Here is a 12886-nt window from a genome sequence, read left to right on the forward strand (position 1 = left end):
AACAAAGTGACTAAAACTGACTAAATCAAAGTCAAAGAAAACAGAAAGTCAAAAAAGAACATGCGTAAAACAAAAGAACATTTCAAATAATTATAATTAAACTCTCAGAGAGGCTGGGCATGGTGGCTCACACCTGTAATCCCAGCACTTTGGGATGCCGAGGTGGACGTTTTGCCTGAGGTCAGGGGTTCAAGACCAGTCTGGCCAACATGATGAAACCCGATATCTGCTAAAAATACAAAAATTAGCCCGGTGTGGTAGCGGGCACCTGTAATCCCAGCTACTCAGGAGGCTGAGGCAGGAGAATCGCTTGAACGCAGGAGGCAGGGGTTGCAGTGAGCCAAGATTGCACCACTGCACTCAAACCTGCACGACAGAGTGAGACTCTTGTCTCAAAAAAATAATAATAAACATTAAAAAAAATAAAATACAACTCTCAGAGGGGTAAGAGAAGATATTATACTCATTAAACAGGTTGCTATAAAACAAAAACAACAGAAAGAATTCTGGAGAATCACAAATACAACAGCTTTAAAAAAAATTTAGTCAAATGGCTGGGTACAGTGGCTTACGCCTGTAATCCCAGCACTTCAGGAGGCCAAGGCGGGCGGATCACCTAAGTCAGGAGTTCGAAACCAGCCTGACCAACATGGAGGAACCCTGTCTCTTCTAAAAATACAAAATTAGCCGGGCATGGTGGCACATGCCTGTAATCCCAGCTACTCGGGAGGCTGAGGCAGGAGAATCGCTTGAACCCAGGAGGCAGAGGTTGCGGTGAACCAAGATTGCGCCATTGCACTCCAGCCTGGGCAACAAGAGCAAAACTCCATCTCAAAAAAAAATTCAGTAGAAGAAAGTAAACAACAAGACAAAGAAATGGAAACGTGGAAAAGATAAGAAAAATTAGATGATCGGTCCAGGAGATCCAACATCCAACTAATTGCAATTCCAAGAAGAGAAAACAGTGGGAAGGAAATTACCAAATAAATCACATAAGAAAATTTCCTAGAACTGAAAGACTAAAGCTTTAAGATTAAAAGAATAAAAATAGGCTGGGCACAGTGGCACATGCCTGTAATCCCAACACTTTGGGAGCCAAAACAGAACAACTGCTTGAGGCCAGGAGTTCCAGGCCAGCCGGGGAAGTACAGGAAGACCTTGTCTCTACGAAACATTTTAAAAATGAACTGGGCGTGGTGGCATGTATCTGCAGTCCTAGCTACACAGAAGTTGTGGCAGGAGGATCGCTTGAGCCCAGGAGTTACAGGTTACAGTGAAGCATGATCACACCACCACACTCCAGCCTGGGAAACAGAGTGAGACCCTGTCTCTTAAAAATAAATAAATTAATTAATTTAATTAAATAGGCCGGGCGTAGTGGGCCATACCTGTAATCCAATCCCAGCACTTTGGGTGGCCGAGGCGGGTGGATCACTTGAGCCCAGGAGTTCAACACCAGCCTGGGCAACATGGTGAGTGCCCATCTCCACATTTTTTTTTATTAGCCAGGCCTGGTGGTGCGTGTCTGTGGTCCCAGCTACTCAGGAGACTGAGGTGGGAGGATAGCTTGAGCCCAGGAATTTGAGGTTGCACTGAGCTATAATTGTGTCACCGCACTCCTGTCTAGGTGACAGGGCGAGACCCTATCTCAAAAACTAACTAAATAAAAATAATAATCAAAGTCAAAGCAACACACATCACTATAAAAACTTAGATCAGAAATAAAGAGAAAATCTTAAATATTTCCACAGAAAAAATAGGCCATGTGCAATCAGAATGCCAAAGCACTTCAACAGAAACTCTCAAGAATAGAAGAAAACTGAGCAAAATTCTAAGTGAAAATAATTTTCAACTCCAATAACATAAACAATCAAGTAAATAAAAATGTAAAGAAATTCTCAAATACGCAATATGGATATATTTTTATTATAAATGTATCTTTATGTACCTTTTCTGAGGGAGCCACTAGTATAGTATCACAAAAACAAGGACATAAACTAAGAAAAAGGAAAAAAATGAAGATATGGGATCCAGGAAACAAAAGATCCCACACTGAAGGAGCCAAGAGGATTCCAGGGTTGTGGTGAAGAAAGAGTCCAGTCGTAACAGTTGTGACTAAAGAGCTACCACTCCAGATGGGAACAGGTGGATAGAAAGTTCCTAAGATATGCCTCCGGGAAATAAATGGAACTGATAGATTATCTTATAAGCCTGATCAAAGAACATTAGACTGAAAAGTGTTTTACAAAGTTGTTGGAAGACATCAGAGGACAATAGTAGATTCAAAGAAAGCAAAACAAAATGAGAGGATGAGGATAAAGGAGGGTGAAGTAAACAAGAAACAAATCCTTAACTCGCATAAAAGAAAGTTAATACTGTCAGGCTCGGTGGCTCACGCCTGTAATCCCAACACTTTGGGAGGCCAAGGCGGGCCGATCCCCTGAGGTCAGGAGTTCGACACCAGCATGCCAACATGGCGAAACCGCATCTCTACTAAAAATACAAAAATTAGCCGGGTGTGGTGGTGGGCGCCTGTAATCCCAGACACTCAGGAAGCTGAAGCAGAGGAATCGCTTTAACCTGGGAGGTGGAGGTTGCAGTGAGCTGAGATCACGCCACTGCACTCCAGCCTGGGCAACAGAGTGAGGCTCCGTCTAAAAAAAAATTGAAAACTGCTGAATTAAAAAGATAGCAGTTGGCTGGGCATGGTGGCTCATGCCTGTAATCCCAGCACTTTGGGAGGCCAAGGCGGGCAGATCACCTGAGGTCAGGAGTTCAAGACCAGCCTGACCAACATGGAGAAACCCCATCTCTACTAAAAATACAAAATTAGCCGGGCGTGGTGGCACATGCCTGTAATCCCAGCTACTAGGGAGGCTGAGGCAGGAGAATCACTTGTACCTGGGAGGCGGAGGTTGTGGTGAGCCGAGATCACGCCACTGCACTCCAGCCTGGGCAACAAGAGCAAAACTCTGTCACAAAAAAAAAAAAAAAAAAAAAAAGATAGCAGTAGGCCAGGCGCAGTGGCTCATGCCTGTAATCCCAGCAGTTTAGGAGGCCGAGGCAGGTGGATCACCTGAGGTCAGGAGTTCGAGACCAGCCTGGCCAATATGGTGAAACCCCGTCTACACTAAAAATCCAAAAATTAGCCAGGCGTGGTGGTAGGCGCCTGTAATCCCAGCTATTAGGGAGGCTAGGGCAGGAGAATCACTTGAACCTGGGAGACAGAGGTTGCAGTGAGCTGAGATTGTACCACTGCACTCCAGCCTGGACAACAGAGTGAGAGTTCATCTCAAAAAAAAAAAAAAAAGAGATGGCAGTACATGCTTATTACTTAGAAATAAGGAGATCAGAAACAGTGAAGAGTTACCTCAGCAAAGAATTTCAAGAGCTCTCTTTTCCACACTCACCAAGCAGAAATAAAAATAGGAATAACAGTAATGAAACATACCTCACATTCTAAAAAGTATTGCAACTGTGTTAGAAATACATTTTTTGCCAGGTGCGGTGGCTCATGCCTGTAATCCCTGCACTTTGGGAGGCCGAGGCAGGTGGATCACCTGAGATCAGGAGATCAAGACCATCCTGGCCAATATGGTGAACCCCCGTTTCTATCAAAAATACAAAAAAGTAGCTGGGCGTGGCGGCATGCACCTGTAGTCCCAGCTACTCGGGAGGCTGAGGTAGGAGAATTACCTGAACCCGGGAGGTGGAGGTTGCAGTGAGCCGACATCACGCCACCGCACTCCAGCCTGGGCGACAGAGCGTGACTACGTCTCAAAAAAAAAAAGAAAAGAAAAGAAATACATTTTTTCTGTAAGAGACTGGGTCTTACTACATTGCTCAGGCTACCCTTGAACTCCTAAGTTCGAGCAATCCTCCTGACTCAGTCTCCCAAGTAGCTGGGACCACAGGTGTGCACCACTGTACCTGGCTTGAGATACATTTTTTTGACTGCAAATTTTAGGCCAAAATGTTACAACAATTAAAAATATGATGTGATTGCTTCCCAGCCTTTTGGCTGAGATCAAGTGTAAAAATATGGTGTGTGAGGACTGAAAAGGGGGAGTGGAAATCACCTTTTTAAGCACCTTCATGGCAAATATTTTCCCAGTATTTGCTCCTGTTACTTTTCGTACTTGAAAAACCTGGATTAAAAAAAAGTGTGTGTTATTCAAAGGCAAACTATGTCAGGCATACTCCCTTAATTCCTAGTTATAACAAACATATGCCACAGCAGTTTATATTATAAAAACTATGTGCAAAAATGATCAGCTAAAAGAACAGACCACATTAATGATCATGACTTTCCTGTTTGTTCTGCTGCCATCTGGTGGTAATGTTGGACAATGACCATCTAATAATAAACACTGTTACTTTATATTAATATATAAAATCCTACTTAGAACAAGCTATAAACAGTGTTCCCAGAGGCATAATACCACCTTAAAAATTATAAAATATTTCATAAATTTCTTTCAAGGTTGCTTGCCACTGCCCTTGCTTCACATAAAACTATTTAAAAATAGTTGGCAGGAAATTACTGTTTACCTATTACTTAAAATAGTTTGTACTAATACTTGGCCCTCTGAATCTACAGGTTCAGCAGCCGTGGATTCAACCAACCGCAGAATGAAAATATTTGGGGGAAAAAACAATAAACAATACAAACAATAAAAAATAATACAAACATGGCCAGGTGAGGTGGCTCACACCTGTAATCCTGGCACTTTGGGAGGCCAACTCGGGTGGATCACCTGAGGTCAGGAGTTCAAGACCAGCCTGGCCAACATGGTGAAACCCCATCTCTACTAAAAATACAAAAATTAGCCGGATGTGGTGGCGCACACCTGTAATCCCAGCTACTCGGGAGACCGAGGCAGGAGAATCGCTTGAATCTGGAAGGCAGAGGTTGCAGTGAGCTGAGATCATGCCACTGCACTCCAGCCTGTGGGAAAGAATGAGACTCTGTCTCAAAAATCATAAAAAATAAAATAAAAAATTAAGCATATGGGAGGATGTGTGTAGCTTATATGCAAATACTATGCGATTTTATATAAGGCACTTGAGCGTCGGCAGATTTTGTTATCTGCAAAGGTCTTGGAATCAGTTCTCCCTTACCCCTCCCCCATACTGAAAAACAACTATAAACATTTTCATGCAACACCTAAAACATGTGAGATTCAAAGTCCATGTGTTGCACATTCAGGATGATTAGAAATTACAATGTGTTCTTAAGCATAAGAATAGGCTACAAACGTCTGCTTTGCAAAAATTAACACTACACAATAGCAAAAATAATTCTTAAAACTTAATACTAACCAAGTTATTATCTAAATTATTTTGATAAGAGAATAGTTTGGTAAAAATTTTTGTGGGCAGAACTCATAAAAGTGATGTCTTAAGTTGTAAAGCCTTGGGCAAAACTGTGAAACTAAATAGTTTTCTTCCCCCTTTTTATATTCCTTCAGCTTCCCCAATTCTATTGCTCCAGAAAACCAGTTGAGATTAAGGTCTCAGTAACGGATAACAACTCAGAGTGCCATGTCTCTTGTAAGCAAGGAGGGCTTTATTTTTAAAGAGGATACCATTTAACCAAAGTAAAGAATGAACCCTTTAATAATAGACTTTGCCTGGTACAGTTGTCTATTTATTTATTCTATGAACATTGACTGAGTACCTATTATGTGCCAGGCTTTTACATGTGTGGTGGTATGAAAAGAAGGGAAAACTGAACTTCTGAACATCCCTCAAACATACCAGCTAAGTCGTCATGATCACATCCTTTGCTGATAGCTGACAAAGACTGAAGATGACTGCTGGAACCAGGGCATAAAAATCAATCTATTCAAGACAGACAACAGCTCTCATTTCAAAAATATTGCCTACCTTTCCATAGCCCCCTTTACCAAGTACCCGAAGTAGCTCAAAACATTCTGGTCTGATTTTTTCTGGCCCTCTGTTCACACTAGTTTCTGAGATTTCAAATTTCTCACAATGTTCCATGCCACTGGGAAGAAAAGCAAAACCAAAAATAAATTTGCAAAAAGTTAAATTACTTTCAGCATATAGTCAAGAAAAATGAGAAAGAGAAATGTAATCTAACTAAGTAAAAGTAAAAAAGTACATGACACCAAATTATTTGTGCTCTAAACAAACAGAACAGCAGGTCAAGAGGAGGGTGGCCTGATAATTGTTTGCCTCCTTGTTCATAGAATGGGCAATCAATTATTTACTTATTTTATAATTGTTTATTTTATGCATAAAGGAATACTATGGTTTTTCATTGGGTAGATGCCTTGGATAATCCATTCAAGTAAGATCACTTAGTCCAACTTAATGAAATCTATATCCTTCGTTTACTGATAGAAACACTGGCGCACATATTGAGGCCGTATTTCTGGATCAGACCTTGCCGGTTTGAGCAGACGCAACAAGAGCAAGAACCCTGATTGAATTTTCATGGGTGACTCCAATACAGCTGCTGGTGACCCATCTTGCTCTTAGGAGTGCAACAAAGTAAAAGAAGACAATTATTTATTTTCATAAGCATCAAGCACCCCAAAACTAAGGTAAGTTAGAAAAAGTTCATTAAGTTGACAAAGAAAAAAAGTCTTGTAGTTATTCAAATTTACTTCATTGAAAATATCTATGAAATTAGGTATTATCCAACCTCATTTGGCAATATCAGCAGAAAATCACGGATCTTTCCAAAACTACCCAATTAGTTCACATCATAGTACAAAACTTCTTCTCTGTATCTGTTTTTTCAAGTTATTAGCTTGATTTAAAGAATCCAACGGGCGTGGTGGCTCATGTCTGTAATCCCAGCACTTTGGGAGGCTGAGGTGGGCGGATCACTTGAGGTCGAGAGTTCGAGACCAGCCTGGCCAACATGGTAAAACCCTGTCTCCACTAAAAATACAAAAGTTCCAGCCTAGCCAACATGGTGAAACCCCGTCTCTATTAAAAATACAAAAATTAGCCCGGCGTGGTGGCAGGAACCTACAATCCCAGCTACTCGGGAGGCTGAGGCAGGAGAATCACTTGAACCTGGGAGGCAGAGGTTGCAGTGGGCCGAGATCATGCCATCACACTCCAGCCTGGGGACAAGAGCGAGACTTTGTCTCAAAAAAAAAAAAAAAAAACCCCCCAACAAAAATTAGCCAGGTGTGGTGGTGCACTCCTGTAGTCCCAGCTACTTGGGAGGCTGAGGCAGGACAATCGCTTGAACCCAGGAGGTGGAGGTTGTGGTGAGCCGAGATTGTGCCACTGCACTCCAGCCTGGGTGACAGAGGGAGACTCCATCTCCAAAAAAATAAAAATAAAGAATCCAGAAGGGGTAGCAATTGTCTCTGTCATTTAAATGCTTTCTACATGAGTGATCTATCTTCTCATTCTCCTCCTACACCAATGCTTTTTACTTGAGAGTACAATACAGAGCAGATTAATCACCATACTCACCTAATGGAGCTTGTCTAAAATGACTTAAGATTACATGAATTTCTTTTTTGTTGTTGCTGTTGAGATGGAGTCTCGCTATGTCGCCCGGCTAATTTTTGAATTTTAAGAAGAGACGGGGTTTCGCCATGTCGGCCAGGCTGGTCTCGAACTCCTGACCTCAAATGACCCGCCCACCTTGGCCTCCCAAAGTGCTGGGATTACAGGTGTGAGCCACTGTGCCCAGCTGGATTGCATGAATTTCTGTTTGAATGACTGTATGAATTTCTGTTTGTATATTTAAGCAAAACAGAAAGCATTTGACTTTTTGAGGCATTTCTACAAATTTTTCTGTAAGAAAAGATTAAAACTGTGGCTCTTTAAACTAACAACTCAGATTCATATTTAGTACTCTGAATCTGAATTAATATCTTTTCCTCAAAATCCATACATAATCTCAAAACTCTGATAGGTTATATTGATCAGATTTTGGTGCCAAATTCAATACATCGAGTTGATAAATATGACTACATATTTAAGAACAGGTTACAGGAATCACATGATTGCTACGAAATAGAACTGATAAAACCTACTTGTAAGACAACACAATGAAAATCTCTTCATATAAACTTACAGTTCATATGGTCCAACTCCCCCATGGTCCATGCTTTCATTTAACTGACCCTGAAAAATATGTTAAAGTTTCAGAAATAATCTAATGAACATAAAATTTAAAGGTTTAATTCTTTGTCTCATAACTGAAAGAGAATGAATGAAATAAACCAGCCTAACAATTCTCTTATACTTCAACAACAGGCAAATATGGTAATGAACAAAATACAGTACACAAACAACACTATGGGAATTTCACTCTAAATTATTTTACAAATAGAGATGAGGTCTTTCTATGTTGCCCAGACTGGAATGCAGTCAATAGCTATGAAGGGGTATGATCATAGCATACCAGAGCCTTAAACTCCTCAAGTGATTCTTCTGCCTCAGCGTTCCAAGTAGCTGGGACTATAGGCACCCGGGTTGTTTTTTTTTTTTTTTTCTTTTTTGAGATGGAGTCTCACTCTGTCACCCAGACTGGAGTGCAGCGGTGCCATCTCAGCTCACTGCAACCTCCGCCTCCCAGGTTCCAGTGTTTCTCCTACCTCAGCCTCCTGAGTAGCTGGGAGTATAGGCATGTACCACCATGCCTGGCTAATTTTTGTATATATATATATTTTTTTTGAGATGGAGTCTTGCTCTGTTACCCAGGCTGGAGTGCAGTGGCGCCATCTCGGCTCACTGCAACCTCCACCTCCCAGGTTCAAGTGATTCCCCTGCCTCAGCCCTCTGAGTAGCTGGGATTACCGGTGCCTGCCACCATGCCTGGCTAATTTTTTATATTTTTAGTAGAGATGGGGTTTCACCATATTAGCCAGGATGGTCTTGATCTCCTGACCTTGTGATCTGCCCACCTCGGCCTCCCAAAGTGCTGGGATTACAGGCGTGAGTCACCACTCCCGGCCCTAATTTTTGCATTTTTAGTAGAGATGGGGTTTCACCATGTTGGCCAGGTTGGTCTCGAACTCCTGACCTCAGGTGATCTGCCCTCCTCGGCTTCTCAAAGTGCTGGGATTACAGGCGTAAGCCATCACACCCGGCCCCAGCTTTTGCTTTTAATTTTATATGACAGGCTGGGCGTGGTGGCTCACACCTGTAATCCCAGCACTTTGGGAGGCCGATGCGGGCAGATCACGAGGTCAGGAGTTCAAGACCGGCCTGGCCAATACGATGAAATCCAGTCTCTAATAAAAATACAAAAATTAGACGGGTGTGGTGTCGCATGCCTGTAGTTCCAGCTACTCAAGAGGCTGAGGCAGGAGAATTGCTTGAACCCAGAAGGCAGAGGTTGCAGTGAGCCGAGATCACGCCACTGCACTCTAGCCTGGGCAATAGAGCAAGACTCCATCTCAAAAAAAAGGAAAAAAAAAAAAAGCCACGTGCGGTGGCTCATGCCTGTCGTCCCAGCAGTTTGGGAGGCCGAGGCGGGCAGATCACCTGAAGTTGGGGGTTCGAGACCAGCCTTACCAATATGGAGAAACCCCATCTCTACTAAAAAAATACAAAATTAGTCGGGTGTGGTGGCCCATGCCTGCAATGCCAGCTACTCGGGAGGATGAGGCAGGAGAATCACTTGAACCTGGAAGGCAGAGATGGCAGTGAGCCGAGATAGCGCCATTGCACTCCAGTCTGGGCAACAAGAGCGAAACTCTGTCTCGAAAAAAAAAAAAATTTTTTTTTTACATGACAACTTAACTGTAGAGGCTACTCATGACTAATCAAAAAATAAAACCAAGTGAATTTTCCTTCAAAATGTACATTTATCTATTCGAAAATGTATATTTTCGCCTGGGTGCAGTAGCTCATACCTGTAATCCCAGCACTTTGGGAGGCCAAGGCGGGTGGATCACCTGAGGTCAGAAGTTTGAGACCATCCTGGCCAACAAGGTGAAACCCCGTCTCTACAAAAAATACAAAAATACAAAAATTAGCCAGGCATGGTGGTGGGTGCCTGTAATCCCAACAACTCGGGAGGCTGAGGCAGAAGAATCTCTTGGATACGGGAGGCAAAGGTTGCAGTGAGCCGAGATCTCGCCACTGCACTACAGCCTGAGTGACAGAGTGAGACTCCATCTCAAAATAAAAAAAAAAAAGTATATTTTGTGTATTATGAAATTAAAGGCACTACATTCTGAATATGACTTAAATCAAATGATTTACACACAGTGCTATTTTGATGTGCTTTTAATACACAGAGTAACATAATGCTATAAACTAAGCCTAAGGTACCCACGACTAGTCCAGGGTATCTAGTGTAAAATGCGGCTGATCGAGACAAAATAATTAAGCAACACTGTCAAACAGTTGGAAGTCATGCTGGCCACACGTTTATTCTGACCATAGAATAAATGAGTGCAAAATTTAAATAACCTTCTATATACTAGCAATGAACAATCCCAAAATGAAATGAAGATAACAATTCCATTTATAATACCATCACTAAGAAGTAGCTTAGAAAAAAATTTATGGCAGGTACAGTGGTATAAATAACTTTGGGAGTCCAAGGCAGGAGGATTACTTGGAGTTCAAGACCAGCCTGGCCAACACAGTAAGATCCTGCCTCCACAAAAAAATTTTCAAAAATTAGCTGAGTGTGGTGGCACATGCCTGTAGTCCCAGCTACTTAGGAGGCTGAGGTGGCAGGATCACTTGAGTCCAGGAGGTCATGGCTACAATGTGGCAGTGATTGTGCCACTATATTCCAGCCTGGGCAACAGAGTGAGACCCTGTCTCAAAAAAAAAAAAAAAAAAAAAATTAACCAAAGTGTAAGACTTACACACTGAAAACAATAAAACATTGCTGAATAAAATTAAAGATGACCTAAATAAATGGAAAGGCATTCCATGTTTATGGATCAGAGATTTAACATTGTTAAGATGGCAATACTAACCAAATTGGTCACGGATTCAACTGAATCCTATCAAAACCCCAGGTTCCTTTCTTGCAGAAATTGACAAGCTGATCCTAAATTTCACATAGAAATGCAAGGGACCACCAGGCACGGTGGCTCATGCCTGTAATCCCAGCACTTTGGGAGGCCGAGGCAGGCAGATCACGAGGTCAGGAGATCGAGACCATCCTGGCTAACATGGTGAAACACCGTCTCTACTAAAAATATAAAAAATTAGCCAGGTGTGGTGGCGGGCGCCTGTAGTCCCAGCTACTCGGGAGGCTGAGGCAGGAGAATGGCGTGAACCCGTGAGGCGGAGCTTGCAGTGAGCTGAGATCACGCCACTGCAGCAGTCCAGCCTGGGCAACAGAGTGAGACTCTGTCTCAAAAAAAAAAAAAAAAAAAAGAAGAAATGCAAGGGACCGGGCAAGGCGGCTCACGTCTGTAATCCCAGCACTTTGGAGGCCAAGGCACATGGATCACCTGAGGTCAGGAGTTTGAAACCAGCCTGGCCAACATGGCGAAACCCCATCTCTACTAAAAATACAAAAATTAGCCAGGCGTGGTGGAGGGCGCCTGTAATCTCAGCTACTCGGGACGTTGAGGCAGGAGAATTACTTGAACCCGTAAGGCAGACGTTGCGGTGAGCGAGATCACACCATTGCACTCCAGCCCAGGTGACAGAGCGAGACTCCATCTCAAAACAAACAAACAAAAAGAAGTAAAGAAAGAAAGAAATGCAAAGGAGCCAGGCTGGGTGTGGTGGCTCACACCTGTAATTCTAGCACTTTAGGAGGCCAAGATAGGTGGATCACTCGAGGTCAGGAGTTCAAGACCAGCCTGGCCAATATGGTGAAACCCCATCTCTACTAAAAATACAAAAATTAACTGGAGTGGTCATCCATGCTTGTAATCTCAGCTACTCAGGGCTAAGGCAGAAGAATGGCTTGAACCCAGGAGGCAGAGGTTGCAGTGAGCCGAGATCGCGCCACTGCACACTCCAGCCTGGGCAACAAAGCTAGACTCTGTCAAAAGGGAAGGGGAAGGGAGGCAAGGGAACCAAAATAACTGATACAATCTTGAAAAAGAACAAAGGTGGAGGACTGACACTTCCCAATTTCAAAACATGTTACAAAGCTACAGCCATCAAGGCAGTGTGGTACTGGCATAAAGAAAGACATATAGATCAACAGAATAGAATTGAGAGCCCAGAAATAAACTCTTACATTTATATTGTCAACTAATTTTTGATAAAACTGCCAAAAATATTCATTAGGCAAGAGGCAATCTTTCAATAAATGTGTTGGAACAACTGGATATCCACATACAATTCAAATAATGATGCTAGGACAACTGGATATCTATATGCTACTTCACACTATACACAAAAATTAACTCAAAATGGAGCAAAGACCTAAATACAGGAGCTAAAACTATAAAACTCGAGCTGAGTGTGGTGTTGTATGCCTGTAGTCCCAGCTATCGAGGAGGCTGAGGCAGCATGATCACCTAAGCCTGGGAGTTCCACTCCAGCCTGGGCAACAGAGCAAGATTCTGTCTCAAAAAAAAAAATAATAATAAAAAAGGTCCTCCCAAGGGCCAGGCGCAGTGGCTCACACCTGTAATCCCAACACTTTGGGAGGCTGAGGTGGGTGGATCACCTGAGGTCAGGAGTTCAAAATCAGCCAGGCCAACGTGGTGAAACCCCGTCTCTACTAAAAATATAAAAAATTAGCCAGGCATTGTGGCGGGAGCCTGTAATCCCAGCTACTCAGGAGGCTGAGGCAGGAGAATTGCTTAAATCCAGGAGGCGGAGGCTGCAGTGAGCTGAGATCGTGTCATTGCACTCCAGCCTGGGCAACAAGAGCAAAACTCCGTTTCAAAAAAAAAAAAAAAATCCTCCCAAAACTTAACAACAAAATAAAATTCTTAAAAGAAGCATA

At 42.7% G+C, this 12886-nt stretch overlaps 1 protein-coding gene and 1 pseudogene across 5 annotated transcripts in view; both read right to left on the bottom strand.

The window, feature by feature from the left end:
- Positions 1-12886, bottom strand: part of RPS6KB1 (ribosomal protein S6 kinase B1) — a 58268-nt gene that overhangs the window by 33263 nt on the left and 12119 nt on the right. For all 5 annotated transcript variants that reach the window (XM_031010979.3, XM_055386711.2, XM_055386713.2 and 2 more), the window contains exons 2-4: positions 8075-8124; positions 5890-6010; positions 4080-4148 (exon numbers count right to left, since the gene is read on the bottom strand). In XM_031010979.3, coding sequence (XP_030866839.1) covers positions 4080-4148; positions 5890-6010; positions 8075-8124 — 240 coding nt within the window. The remainder of the gene's footprint in view (positions 1-4079; positions 4149-5889; positions 6011-8074; positions 8125-12886) is intronic.
- Positions 6017-8057, bottom strand: LOC129533465 (small ribosomal subunit protein uS14-like; annotated as a pseudogene).

This window comes from Gorilla gorilla, chromosome 4 (assembly GCF_029281585.2).
Source record: "Gorilla gorilla gorilla isolate KB3781 chromosome 4, NHGRI_mGorGor1-v2.1_pri, whole genome shotgun sequence".
Taxonomy (NCBI): domain Eukaryota; kingdom Metazoa; phylum Chordata; class Mammalia; order Primates; family Hominidae; genus Gorilla; species Gorilla gorilla.